Genomic DNA, 14990 nt, shown 5'->3' with positions numbered 1-14990 from the left:
ATAATACAGAAATTCTACTACAGATATAGTTTTACAGAAATACACAGATTACAGAAATACTAGAGTAATACTTACACAGAAATACTAATATCCTACTAAATAAATGCTAAAAGATATTAGTACAGTTAATGCAGAGGCCCAGGACATCTCTGAAAAGCAGGATGATGCGGGATGACAACGAAAAACAACAGCAACCAGATGCTGAAGGTGCTGTATGAGTCAGATCAGGAGGCTTCACCTGCTACTATTAACTAGGGATGCACGATTAACCGAAATCTAATCGACACCGCGATGAAACGTGTAACCGCAAAACATTGTGTATTTTTTCAAGGATTTATATTTCTAGTTTGTTATTTGACTGATAGTGTTTGGCTAACAAGAATTGTCATATCTCAAGGTTTGACAGGGCATGCCAATCAGAAGCAGGTTTTAATGGCACTAGCCAATAAAAGTGAGGCAAAATTTGCAAGACGTGTGTGCACGGGTTTGCTACGCTGGTGAAAGCTGTCAGTCAAACACCCGTGTGCACCGCTGGAACGCGATAGCCCATAGCTTTAGCAGCTCGTTACATTGAAAAGGGATTCATCAATTGAATCGGTCTATGATGAAAATCAGAAGGCCGCCAAGAAAAGCTGATCACCAGCGGGTTCTCTCTGGATTTTTATCGTGTCCGGGAATCTACTGTGGCAGCGTCGAAAGGGAAAGCAAATAGCTAGGCTAACAACTCTTATGTCACCACTGACGAACGTGGCTAGTCACCAACGCCATATCCATAATCTATTAAACAGACCACTTGGAGCTACTACACTTAGAACACCCCTACAGTTGTGATTATATTTTAATCATCACAAAGACCTTGCAGAAGTCATGGTCAGCCAATGCTAGCATGCAGCTTGGCAGCCGCTCTCTAAATCGCTTTCTTACACTGAAAGTAGTCCTCCAATTTTGACGTCTTTACATAAAATGACAATAAAGAACATTTATTTAACTGCAATTTTGTTTTTATTTGAAGATCTATAGTTGTTACTTTTGCTAGTCGTATCCTATCAGTCTCTAAGGACGTCACCTCGAGGTATGTTTGCATGTCACTATGTTTAAGTTCTCCCCGAAAATAAAACAAGCAAAGAAATGCATATTTCTTTCAAAATTGAAAATAATTCAAGTCATTTTTTATTTGTGACGCCCTTAATCACAAAAAGTCTCAAAGGGCTTCACAGACCACAGATTATGGCAAACTACAGACTATTATGACACCATCCCCTGATCTAAAACCTACACGAGGGCAAGGAAAAACTCAAAAACCTCATTATGAGGAAACTGAGGAAACCTTGAGAAGGGACCGCACAAGAAGCCATCCCTCCAGCATCGAAATTGCAATACAAGTCTGAAATATCACAATAAATAAAACTGGTAACCATGGAATCCAGTAATCTGTTTCATGTGAGGGGAGCAAAACTCTACCAAAAAAATGGTCTTGACACGGGTGGGCGTTGCCATAATGTACTTGCCCAAGACACACTACAGGAAGTGGAATCAGCAACCATCCTTCCTATGCGGAGTTTGCATGTTCTGTGGGTTTGCTGTCACATTCCAAAAAATTGCATGGCAGGTGACTTGGTGACTCCAAATTGTTCATAGGTATGAGTGAGTGTATGAATGGTTGTTCATATGTGTGTGCCCTGTGACTGGCTGGCAACTAGTTCAGGGTGTCCCCCTGGACACTGCCCGAAGATGGCTGGGATGGGCTCCAGCACCCCCGTGACCCTACTGAGGATAAATGGTGCAGATAATGGATGGATGTGTATTACTTAGCACCTCATTGTGGTGACAAAACAAAATATTGATTTAAATAACAAGCAAGATACACAAATTACTATATACATGCATTTTGACATGATTGTCTGCCATCTTCCTGGTACAACCCGTACCCCTAAAAATCTTTTGAAAGGCTGGAGTTGAAAAGGTTGGAATTAGAAAAATTGAGCTTTATGGTCATTTTGAGCTTCTATAGTTTGTGTTCTTCCTTGTTGCACTTGTTTTTGGGTGGACTACAGACTACACTCACTACAGGATCAAATCTTACAGGATATCCTTTTAATATTCTGGAAAATAAGACTGGACAGCAATCTATTTTCCCCCCTATGTCAAGATGGTGGCATGTTCGATGTAGTACTTATTTTGTTTTCCAAGAAACGTTTGCTAGTAAAACAAAAATTTTGATATTTTGGGGAATAACAAATATATTTCTTCCACGTGTTTTGTATTGCCACATAGTCCACATTTTACGAAAAAGTCGTGTTTATTTGTATAGCCCTTGTATAGGAGTCACAAAGGGCTGCAGAGTATTGCAAACTACAGACTGTTATTACACCATCCCCTGATCGAAAACCTACATGAGGGCAAGGGAAAAACTAAAAAACCTCAACATGAAGAAAATGAAGAAATCTTGAGAAGGGACCGCACATGAGGTAATCCCACTTCCAGGATGACCAGGCTGCAGTGGACCAAATAAGTTTGCAAGATGAACTCTAAATAAAGACAAAAGCAGCCAACAAAGAAAAACGCTCTCATGCAAAAATCTGGCTTATTGTATGCAAAATACAAATGCAGGCCATGGCGTTCAATACTTAGGATACTTATGGCCGCATTCCTCACATAGTATGCTACAAGAGTAAAACGAAAGTGGGCGGGCTATAGAATAACAAGGAGGCATGGGAGTGGGGCGAGGCGAGCAAAGCACATGACAAGCACGCGATCTGGAAGGAAGGAGAGGAGGAGGGGCAAGGTTGTGATGGTGACCCAGATAGAAGTGCTGCATCACTTGTAGCTCTGCAGAGAAAAAAATGTGAAACCCCTCTTACTTTTTTTTGACCTATTAACAGGTACCGCAGATATTTGATCATCTTTATTTTAAATCTGCCTGTTAACCGTCCAGGATTGATGTAAATTGGTTGCCTGGATACAAGAGCGCCCTCAGTTCCGCCTAAGTGAGAAACCGACCAGCCAGCATCCATTATTGATGCAACGTCTCCACATCAAATGTGGGAACCATCTTTGTAGTCCACCAACTAGTGGTAGGCAACCAGGAATCAAATTATTTTTTAGCTATGGTTTTGCTAACACTGCAGCATATCAAACTAAACTGGAACCGGGGCTTTGAGCTGGTATGTTTTAATTTAAATGAGTGTGTGTACGAGTTGCCTGTCAGGCGGGGAAGCTGTCACGTTGGAAACAAAGATTTCAGCCCACCAAAGATACAGTGAAGGATGACTCAAACCAAACTTTTAACGTGGAGAATGGTCAACGATGTCACGCCAACATATAAACAAACTTGCTACTATGGAAAAACCTTTGGCAACGGAGATGGTGGATGCATGGATCCCAATGTCAAGAACACGACACAGAAATTGCAGAACACCAATAAGCTTTTTGCGGCGTTCTTTCATTTGGCTAGTTTGCGTTTTTAATTATTTGGCACACTGATCTATATGATGGTTTACGTTAAACATTACGATAGTGACCAGTGTGTTGCTTTAAGTATGTCTGCCTCCAGTTCAGAGGTATGGGTTCAATTCCAGCCACCCGCCTTCTTGTGTGGTGTTTGCATATTCTCCCTATGCCCTCCGATTTCCTCCCACATTCCAAAAACATGGCTGGGATGGGCCCAGCATCCCTGTGACTCTCATCCGGGTTTTTATTATGTTAAAATTGTTATCGTCATTAGCATTTTAGAGAAAGTAAAAACATGCCAGGTCGGGGAAATATTGTCAGACACTGAACTGGTCCGTGGTAAGGAAAAGGTTGCCACTGTTGTCTACCGACACAAGAGCCGAAAAGTTACAAGTAGAAAAGATCAGCACATCTCCACAAGTGCTATTTACATTTTATTTCTTTATCTTGCAAACATCACATCAACAAATACCAATACAGAACTCCTAGTGTGCGCGTGTGAGGTCATGAATTTGTGTGTGTGTGTGTTTGTGTGAGAGGCAGCAGCCCTCAGAGGGTCAACAAGGCAGATAGCGAGCACGGAACGACAACACTCGCGGACACACACAAGCTGTAAAGTGAAGAGCAGGTCTTAGTCTCTACGGGTATCGGGTGGGGGTCCTGTAAGTGTGTGACGCACAAGTGTGTGCAAGATTGGGGCCTTAAGGTTGTGCAGGTGCACTCAAACATCCGACACACGCATCCTTGAACTCACACGATCCATACTTCCCCACAGAAGGTGCCGTTTGTGTCTTTCACTTCTTGCCGCCCGTGCGTAACGATGCGTGACGGTTACTAAAGGGGGCGTGGCCAATGAAAAACCCGGAAATAAGTGGCCATGCAAGGGCTGGCACGAGCGGTCGCTCTGCTGCCGCCGGACGTTAAACGAGGGCGCGCGAACGACGCCTGCAAATAATTTACATTAAAGGACAAGGTTATCTTTGGGGGAAGGGGAGGGAGAGTAGGATGGGACTGCGTTTGGGAGAGGCAGGAATCCAAATCAGCGACACTGCCACACTTTGACTGTTTGGTCCACGCTCCCTGTCACTACATAGGGGGCGCTCTTGTGGAAATCTGGCGAGAACCAAAGAAACAAGAAAAATAGACGTCAAATGAGGAAGTCATTCGCGTTTTGTGCAAAGGTTTGTGGTAGCCGACTGACCAAGAGAAGTGACAAAGTGCTCATGGGCGCCGAGCGTCTTGGTGCAACGTTTGTTCTTGTAGTCCCAAACTCGCAAGGTCTTGTCGTCGGCGCAGCTGAGGATGTAGCCGCCGCCGGGGTGCACGAGAACACCCCGCACCCAATTATCGTGTCCCACCTGCGGCACCCCGGAGGAAAAAACAAAGTTGTCAAGTAGCGGTTGGCACTGTGTAGAATTCTTATTTTAAACCATCGAGTGAGCCATGTTCTCAACAGGTGTCTGTGCTTGCACTAAATGCAGCAAATCCATCGAATGCAATACATGAAGTGAAGCTATTGAGGGAGTTAGCGCCATTTGCTCCAAATTCCCAAAATTCTCAGGAAGTGGAAAAGAAATGCAAATTTTAAGGAAAATGGAAATCAAATGAAAAACATCCATAATCAACCATTCAAGACAAATTGGAAAGAAATACACAGGGGTCAATAACATTTGGTAAGAGTTACTTTCTGTTACAGATTGGAGTGACGGGGTACCATTTTGATTTCTAAAATAATGTTATCACTATGTTTTTACCAAATCAAAATTATTAAAGGTTAAGTCAACCGCTAAAACACAGTTAGAAATCGAACTCACTAGAAAATCAAAATGACCCCTTACCGTTTTTTTAGGAGGCTATCTGGTGCCATTCGGCACCACGTTGGATGCCCCTGATATAATCAATGATATCAAATAAGGCGAATTTTCCCCCAAAATATTTGGAGACCCTTTTCAGTATAGTCTCCTGACATTTATGCATTTTAATTACTTTCAAGTTTTTGTGTCCATTTAACCTAAAGAGTAACAAACTGCTGCTTTCATTTAAAATACAACCAACAAAATAGTTGTCTAGCAAAACTTAAACAGGAAGCAAATCATATGTCTTTTGAATTAATATTAACATTAGGGCAGTATCTGGCAATATGAAAAGAATAGAAAATATTTGCACAAAGAATGTAAGGAAAATATGTGTCAGGGTGTGGTAAGATGATGACACTGTTGCTTATACTCACCAAAGTCATGACACAAATTCCGAAGCCAACGTCCCACATCTTGATGGTTTTGTCCCTGGAACCGGAAAGGAGGAAGGGTCCGGGCTTGTGGCTCTTCTTGTTCTGCAACCAAACAACTAAGATAAGGACAAAGAAGATCTGAGGTAGGTCGGCGCAACAGCGGGTAAGCGGGACTCGACCTCAGCGCCGGTGGCCTCCAAGATGGTGGGGTGTGCACTCTCGGGGGCCCAGGACACGCACTCCACCACATGCTCGTGCTCGCGCAGTTCCGCTTTACACTCTTTGGACGACACAACCCACACGCGCACCGTTTGGTCGTTGGAGCAGCTGGCGATCAATGTGCCGTCCTGGTTGGGCCGCACCATTCGCACCCACTCCCTGTGACCGGTGAATGTCTTGACGCAGTACCTGAGTCCCCACAAAAGAAAAATGTTTTAGTTTGAGGTTGACACTAATCTAAATGTGCACGATAACCCTCAAATGAAGTATTTCAAACATCCATCCATCCATTATCTGCACTGCTTATCTTCAGTAGGGTCGTTTTTGGAATGTGGGAGGAAACCGTAGAGCCCGGAGGAAACCCAAGCAAGCACAGGGAGAACATGCAAACTAAGCACAGGAAGGCTGGTAGCTGGATTTGATCCCATGACCTCAGAACTGTGCCGCGGACGTGCTAACCACTCAGCCGCCATTTCAATCAGTGATGTCCAAATTACAGCCAAGGAGGCATTTACACAATCTATATACAGTGGTGCCTCTTTATATGAGCACCTCTGAAAACGAGAATTTCAGTATACTAGTTTTATTTGCAACAAGTCTTGCTCACTATACGAAAGAGAATCCAGTTCACGAGCAGTCTCAGAGGCTAGAGACAGCGCATCAACAGCATCAGTTTGTCCAGTTTGGGCATGCAAACTACTAATTTGTGTGTGTGTGTGTATGTTCATTTAAAGTTCCATTAACTTTAATTTTAAGTCTACAATAAATGCTTACATATTATCAACAGTCTATCGTTCTCATACAACCTTCGCCAATTGCTCTCCTTAATAATTATTACATTAATAAGCGATAATGAACCGATAATAAATTTTACAAACACAACACAGCACTTACTTATAGCAAGACAGACCATACAGAATACTGCGCCAATATTAGAAATGCACGATGCCGTTTTCTTCTGCTACCAGTGACCAAGTTAATTTGGATGAGTCGAAAAGGAAAACATATAAATTGACATCTACGCAAGCTCTGACTCCTCCTCAGACCCGACACCCACCTGTTTCCTCTGCACCACACACACGCATGTTACAGCGGCTTAATCGACATGTTACGTGTCGCTAATAAAATTGCATTTTATTTTGTTAATGACTTCTTTTATTACTGTAATATTCATGCTTAATTACTATTTGAATGTCTTTTGGGTGATCAGGAAGATGTGTTTTAAAGCTATTTAGGGTAAATGTGGATTCTTTTGGGAGAATGGTAGCGGACTAATTAATTTTTCATTACTTTTTATCAGGAAAAAATTGCTCGTAGAACGAGCAAGACGAGCTACGAGCATAATCCTAGAACGTATTTAGAATTAGAATTTACTTTTATGTCATTTTATTGTCATTCTTTGTAACCATGCACCAGCTCAGTAGCCTAGATGGAAGGGCACCCGCTCCAAGACTGGGAGGTCCCTGGTTCAAGCCTCGGCCGAGTCATACCTAAGACTTACAACATTGGTACTCATTGCCTCCCTGCTTGGCGCTCAGCATTAAGGGTTGGAATTGGGGGGTTTGGTCACCTAATGACTCCCAACACAGCAGTTGGGTCTGAAATGGCAGCACCCTGTTTGGCTGCGGCTGCGGGTCAGGTGTATCGAATTTAGCTCGTATGCAAAGGTATACTAATGAAGAAAAAACGACCAAATGTGTATTTTGGTGTGCCTAGTAAAAAAAAAAATACTGTAGAATTTCAAAATGTACCCGGTGGCCACCTCCCACATCTTGATGGTCTTGTCCCTGGACGCCGACACAATATGGTCACCGTTGGGCATAATAGCGACGGACGAAACATTGTGGTCGTGGCCTGTACAACATAATGGGAAAATTAGTAACCCAACACAGGCAGGTGCAAACAGTGGTGTGCGCGCCTCCCACCGTGCATAGTCCTGATGCACTCAAAGCCTTGGAAGTCCCAAAGTTTGATGCTCATGTCGGCTGAACACGAAGCCAGCAGCTTGCCCGTCTGGTCGAAAGAGATATCCTGAACGGAGTCCGTGTGGCCTTTAAGTGTGCGCTCAAAATCGCCAGCCTCATAGTCCCACACCTAACACACAGCAGCAAAACACAAGGTTGATTATGGTCGCCCATGGCAGCGCATGCGCCGGCAACCACCGCACTGAAATGAGGTTAGGGGGCAGTCACAGGCTCGCGACCGACCTTGATGGTGGCATCTTCGGAGGACGTGACCATGACGGAGAAGACGGGATGGAAGAGGACCCTGGTGACAGGGGCTCGGTGGCCGCTGAGGGCGTATCTTTCCGGGGGCCGGGGGATCCACTCTTTGGGGTCCCTTTTGTGAGCCACTGGCCCCCCACTATGCGTTATCTCCTCCTTGGCTTCGTTCAGCTTGGACTCCAACTCCATCACCTACAAACATAGAAAGGTTGACAACCAGTACGATAAGAGCGACAGCAGACACCACCCTCACCTTCTTCTGTAATCGGATGACTGACGTCCACTTCTTTTCCAGAAGTCCCGCATACTTTTTGTCCATGTCTTCATTCTGGAGATCAAATGTACGCACGAGTTCAGTGGAAACACAATAGTTGTCTTTGTCCTATTTCTAAAAGGCCTCTTGGGGAAATGTGATTGGCTTAAAATCGAGTTTTTTTCAGGATCCATGACTCATTGGCCATTAGCTCTTTTTTGGGTGCAGAAAAAATCTCCAGGTAGTCATAGAAATGTTTTCGAAAGATTGTATTACAAGTGAGTGAGTTACTGACCATGTCCAAGTCGGACTCCTTTTTGAAGGTAGAGTAGGCGCCGTCATATCCGTTGGAACGCAGATAGTCGGCTATAGCTCGGTTTCTAAACGAGAACCGTGTCGTGTTACCGTGGAAGTCACACAAAACACAAGAACATATGCCACATTGGTATTTCAACTGCGCAACACATCTCACATCTATATTTCAACAGTTTTGTAGTAATATAATAGGTCACCAAACAACATGGAGGCACGCATCACAAACTAAAAAGAAAAATGGATTGAATTGAAGAAGCTCATTAGCTGCCAGCTTTGTCTGTCATACTCATAAACTGTAACCAATCTCACAAATGTACAAGTGCCTCAGACACATATTCATATTGTCATCCTCTTTCACTCCCTCAGACACGCGCTTACAGTTCATCTCTTTGTCTCTGTGAAAGCACCATGATGATGCTGATGATCAGGTGAGGCGGGTAAGGCTGGCCCAGGAAAAGGGCAAGGGGGCAGACGTGGAACTGTCCAAGGACGAGAAGACAAAGTGCAGTCGAAAGGTTTTTTCACCGTGCACTACTGGCCAGCACCTGAGAGAAGGGAAGAAGTCGTCATTTGTCACTCATACCTGAATTCAAGGATTGGATCAAGGATCTTAATGGTTGTTAGCTGGTGGATCATGTCATGCGTATTAGTAAAATCATGCTATTTACTGTAAAAACTAATTTCATCCATATTACATTTCTCTTATTGAAAATGATGCAAACATCGTAATTTAGACGGATGATCAACGCAATCATTTTGAAAATTTAAAGCATTAAAGATGAATCGTAAGAGAAGTCAGCAGACCAGACAGCTAATATTGGTGTAATTAAGGCTAGAAAATGAAATTGCTGCCATAAAAATGAACTTTGACCATTTCCACAGAATCAATCACGTCATTCTGATCTCACTGGGACATGAGCTTCCAAGAAATTTCATCTCAAGCTGGGCACAAATCAAATTTATTTGATGATTTAATAATTTTAAAAATCAACAGTATGAAAATGTGCAAAATTATGAAATTAAGAGAACGAATGAGTATTTAAATTACTGGAGGCTAGTGCTTATTATTAAACAACAATGGTTTGTATCTGTGACATAAGTGTAAATGAAAGGCATATATAGCCATTATCTATCTTTTGCAAGAGGCAATAGTATTCAATTAAAAATCTGTTACGCTAGTGAAAACCTTCACATCACATGATGCAATTTTTTTTACACAAAATCCACATGAAAATGTATGTTAGATGGGATTTATTGGTTTAATCATCACGACTGAAAATGACTGAAATGTGTCTGTTTAAGTTAACAATTGCTATGAGAAGGAACATTGCCTGAAACCAAATCGGCTAGAGGAAAACGTTCAGAATCATTGTCCTTGGAATTCTATTTTTGTACTCCAGTGACTGATTATTACACACATGATTCAATTGTTGAAGCAGAGGCAATTAATTTTTTGCAGCTTGACAGTAATAAATATTTTACGTACTCTGGACACCTTACTTCCGAGCAAAGAAATGTTCAGGGGGATTGATTGGACAACTACAATAAGATGATTAAAAGTAATTCAACATTTACATGCTTCACTATGTTCATTAGCTCTGCAGTGAAATAACCCCTGAGCATTCAAAGATCCTCATGTGACTCTTCAAGAAAGGGTAGTTGTGATTGCAATAGAGATTTGGGATTTATGTTAAAATAGCACGACATTAAACAGCACAATTACAATGCTTCTGATTCCAATTTGGATCGTGAAAAGAAACTACCACCTCACTCTTAGGTAAAATGTATTCGGATTAAGTCATTTAATGTACACCTAGATAGTTTATACTCTCTGGCTATTTAGATTCATTGCAATCTAAGTGAATGTAGTGTAAAGTAGTCCTACAATGAAAAATGAAAAAGACGTTGACGTAAATAATGGGCGTGGTTTTACTCAGCAACGTGCTACATTCAAATCTTGCAGTTTGAATACTGAAAACTCCGTTAATTTATAGAAATAATTACAATATTAAATGAATAGATACTCTTGGGAGTTGCAGCTCGACATCGAGTACTTTACAGATAATTAATAGCTGAACTTCAAGTCAAATTATTTTATTTTTAAGAAAAATAGACGTTGACATTTTGCAACTGATTCTGTGAAATCAAAACAATGCACGAGCATGAGTCACGCTTGTGTTATTCAAACGAACATAGGCCATTTAAGATAAAAGTAGTGGATTCCATCAGCTTATTTGCATCTCTGGAGGCTTCTACTCTTTTTGTTTTAGGATCTCCGATCAGAGCTTGCAAAAGAGAGTTGTAAAGTTGCAAGCGGCCGCCACCAACTACGCCCTTTTCGGCTGACGTTAGCTTAACCTAGCAGCATGCTAGTTAGCAACCTGTGCAAGTCAACTAGCCTCGTTCGAAAGCACCTACCTGTAAAACTCAAAATCGCTTCGCAAGGATGCGTCGAAGTATTCAAGTGGAAATAAATACGCAGCAGGCGACACCTTGCATTTCAAATCCTGATTTTTGTGAGCCGTGCACCAAACAGGGCGTCACTCACACAGTTGTCAGCTGCACACGTGACGTCAGCCTTTCCAGACAAACGTTTAACGGCCAGCCCGTCGAAATACGTCAACAAATTCACTAGCAGACAGCCGGCCGGCAACCACACTCAGCTTAGCATAATAGCTTAACACTTAGCTCGTCGTCCCTCCGTCACAACTTTTAGCTAACGTTAGCCAGATGCTAATGACCACTGACAGGCTACGCACCGAATTACAGGAAACCCAAACCGTCGTGGTTTACAACCCTGTGTTATATTATCGGTGTTAAAGTGTTTGAGGCCAACCTAAAAGTTTGAATACTGACAAACCGAAAGACGAATGTAGCTTAGCCTAACCTAGCTTAGCCTAGCCTAGCTTGCGGTCTGTCCGCCATTTTGAGACAGACGAGAACGAGAGCCATCAGGCGCGCGCACTGCAGGAAGGCAAAAACATGTCCAAAGCTCCAAAAGTCTCTCCGTGGGGGAAAACACTCCCAAACACGTACAAGACTCACCAAAGGACCAATATCGGGGTTCATGTCCGCCACAAATGCTCGCTGAATGTGAAAAAGCTCTCTTTGGCGGCGCGCACGTCAGCCGGTAGTCGAGAGCGAGCGTTCTGCTAGGTTTGACGCGCACGCGGACACGGCGGCGCGCACGAGGGACATGGGCGGTGACTGGCTGGCTGGGCCACTTGACAAAATGTTATAATAAATTGGTTCAAAATTAAGTTTAAACGATAAAAAACACCGTACAAACAAATAATATTAAATAGACTCAGTTACCTGCTTTGTACCGCTTTGAACTGATTTCATTCATACCTCATAGACAGACATTTCGCCTTACTATGGATGCATGCTCCCCCTAGACCCAATGAAGTTAAATGGGGGTTCCTCAAGGTTCAATTTTAGGCCCTGTACTTTTTAATCCGTTCATGTTTCCCCCTTGGGAATGTCGAAACGAGACACGGTGTCAACTTTAGGTTACACTGACAACAACCAGCTGTACATTGGCGTGTCCCATGATGACACAAGTCCTATGTATAGGCTACCTTTTTAAAACACATTTCAGATATTAAGTCATAAACGCTAAAGAACTTCCTACAGCTAATCCAGGACAAAACAGGTCTTGGTCATTGGTCCTGAAAGTTAGAGAGAGATAGGTTGTGGTCTGATGCTATTGCTTCAGTGCGGATAATTTCCCTAGGGTCCATCTTTTAACTTGGTGAGTTTGTGCTTTGCCATGATCATATTGTATTTCTATTGCTATCTATCTCGTTTTCATTGTATTTTAACAGTTTTGTGCTTCTGTATATTTGATGTTTTGGATATTTGGGTGGTTTTATGGTCATATTGAACGTTTTTATAAAGCACTTTGAATGGTAATTGATTTCTAATATGCAGATGGTCGGTTACTGAAAAAGTCTGAATGATAAAGCATTCTAAGTTGAGATTCTGATTCGGCCTGTCTGAGAACAGATATTCTTAATTTGGGCCATGTACAGTGGCACCAACAGGGGGTGGCCAGGGCCCCATCTATAAATTTGTTGGCCACCCCACTAACCGCCTCGCGACCATATCATTAGGTCGTTACAGTATCAGTTATGCATTTCATCCCAAATGCACAGCCAGGCATGCCGTTGCTCCTCACCAAGGGCCATGAATCTTGATGACTTTGGTGATATGTTTGCAAAAAAATGTAGAAACGGGGGAATAAAACTTGTTTGAAACATACTGACAGCCTGGTCATCAAAATTGGAGAATATTGATCCCTTTTTGTTCAGTATGTTCAGGCAATTCAGTAATTATTTTTGTATAACATTAAGCAACAATATGTGTGTATGTTGCACATACAGTATAGTCTAGTAATCTGTTCATCCCTGTTCAGAAGCACCTTTTATGTTTTACATTAAGTAACGATATTAATGTATATTGCACATACGATATAGCCATGTCATCGGTTGATCCCTGTTGGAAAGTTATCTTTGTTATATTTTTTTTCATTAAGTCATAATTATTTCTGTGTCACATTAACATACTGTTGGAAAATATCCAGCTAAGATAAGATTGTCTCTGTACCTGCTTTTATTTGTATCTGCCACTTCCCAATATTTTTTTAAAATGTAAAACTAATACCTAATATATACTTAACACAATAAAACAGAATTGTTGTGGAACTCAAAATGTTGACTGCACAGTTATGAACTATGCACATGAAATCCTGAGAAACATCAGATATTACACAACACACCAAAGTACAGTATATCAATAGCCGTGTCCTTAAGACTTACTGATTGCTTTCTCCTGATCTTTTTTACTTCAATTACCTGAAATTATGGCTTTTAGTTTTGGTGTGCCACCCTCATGAAATTTTATGGAGGCGCCACTGCTCATTTTTGGGGGTGCTCAAGCACCTGTAAATTCAACCCAAGCACCCCCAAAATAATAGCATTTTTAAAACACTTTTGCGTAAAAAAGGACGGAATTGGCTTAAATATGATGAAAAACATTACATAAAAAGTCCAACAAAACAAAGAACGCAACGTCAAAAATACTCCACTGCTTTGAAATGGTTCAGTCAATTTGATTCCTAGCACCGCTCTTGCCCTCCTTTTCGCTCCTCTTTAGCTCAGCTACTGTCATTTGCGGCAGTTTGTGGAGGCTCAAACTCACTTTAACTCGGGGCCCACACGATAGAACAAACATTCTGTCGGGGGCCAGACAAGTAGATTAAAGAGAAAGAAAAAGAGATAAAGAAATAAAAGAAAGAGGGAGGAAAAAGGAGAGAGGATGGGACAAAGAAAGAAAAAGAGAGGAGAGAGCGTGAGAAACAAAAGATAAAAAGTCGTGAGAGAGGGGGTTAAAGAAAGGGAGAGGAAGAAAGAAATCCAAAGATAAATAAAAAGACAGAAGGAGAGAAAAGAAAGCGCAAAGGGTATGAAGAGAAAGAGAAAAGAGAGAAAAGGAAAAAAGGAAGTTAGAGCAAAAGAGGTTAAAAGACACAGAGAGAGAAAGAAGACAAAGAGCAACAAAGGAAGAGAAAAAGAGACACAGAGAGTGAAAGAAACAGAGACAGAGTGGGAGAAAAGGGGTGGAAAAGAAAGAGAGAGAGAGAGAGAAATAAATACAAGTACAGTGTCTTTGTGAGAGGCACCTGGCTTTGGCAACATCAAGTTGACATATTTCAACCTGCAGCTTGTTTCTCTCTCGCGCTTCTCTGAGTGTTGTCTCGCGGGCTGGATTCAATCCCTCAGCGGGCCTGATCTGGCCCGCGGGCCGCCTGTTTGACACCTGAGCTCTAGTGTATAACATTGAGAGTATGTTTTACAGTGGTTATGTTGAACAACTATTTGACCAACCCATACCATAACTTTGTAATTATCAACAGCCCTTTTTTATTTATTTTTTAATCTTATATTATACTTTGTTATTTTATATTTTATTTTTATTGTTTGTTAATGCTACATCCATTGCAGCCTGGTCATCGTGGAACGGGGATTACTTTATGTGCGGTCCCTTCACAAGGTTTATTTGTTTTCCTCATCTTGAGGTTTTTGAGTTTTTCCTTGTCCTCATGTGGGTTTTAGATCAGAGGGTGATGTCATCATAGTCTGTGCAGCCATTTGAGACTCCTTGTGATTAAGGGCGTCACAAATAAACATTACTTGACTTAACAGATAAAAGTCCTCTTTTTAGCTGCATTGAATTAAAAGCAACAATGATCAGCCTAGCTTAATTGTTGCGTATGCGTAAGGTTTGTGTATGGTCA

At 41.9% G+C, this 14990-nt stretch overlaps 1 protein-coding gene across 2 annotated transcripts; it reads right to left on the bottom strand.

The window, feature by feature from the left end:
* Positions 1-3871: 3871 nt before the first annotated feature.
* On the bottom strand, positions 3872-11897 carry LOC148349058 (lissencephaly-1 homolog A-like). Of its 2 annotated transcripts, none has more exons than XM_088320990.1 (11): positions 11738-11897; positions 9071-9237; positions 8673-8757; positions 8378-8452; positions 8107-8316; positions 7825-7993; positions 7651-7753; positions 5860-6088; positions 5681-5782; positions 4652-4808; positions 3872-4563 (listed from the first exon to the last, which is right to left on the bottom strand). In XM_088320990.1, the coding sequence occupies exons 2-11, from the start codon at positions 9100-9102 to the stop codon at positions 4490-4492; spliced, it is 1236 nt and encodes a 411-aa protein (XP_088177116.1). In that variant the 5' UTR covers positions 9103-9237; positions 11738-11897; the 3' UTR covers positions 3872-4489. The 2 variants fall into 2 exon arrangements, with proteins under 2 accessions (XP_088177116.1, XP_088177115.1); XM_088320989.1 differs by lacking the exon at positions 11738-11897 and adding an exon at positions 11111-11638.
* Between the last annotated feature and the right edge of the window lie 3093 nt (positions 11898-14990).

This window comes from Urocampus carinirostris, chromosome 17 (genome assembly GCF_059441175.1).
Source record: "Urocampus carinirostris isolate Australia breed hairy pipefish chromosome 17, RoL_Ucar_1.0, whole genome shotgun sequence".
In the NCBI taxonomy this organism is placed as follows: domain Eukaryota; kingdom Metazoa; phylum Chordata; class Actinopteri; order Syngnathiformes; family Syngnathidae; genus Urocampus; species Urocampus carinirostris.
Note: the sequence above shows the minus strand (reverse complement) of the source record. Positions and strands in the feature narration are given on the sequence as shown.

Bases quoted from the DNA above. Each gene is read 5' to 3' on its own strand.
- LOC148349058 (XM_088320990.1), bottom strand. From the start codon at position 9,102: ATGGTGCTTTCACAGAGACAAAGAGATGAACT. The intron at 5,783-5,859 runs GTCGAGTCCCGC...GTTTGGTTGCAG, and splicing joins TGGAGGCCACCGGCGCTGAG to AACAAGAAGAGCCACAAGCC. The intron at 4,809-5,680 runs GTGAGTATAAGC...GGGGTGCCGCAG, and splicing joins GAATTTGTGTCATGACTTTG to GTGGGACACGATAATTGGGT.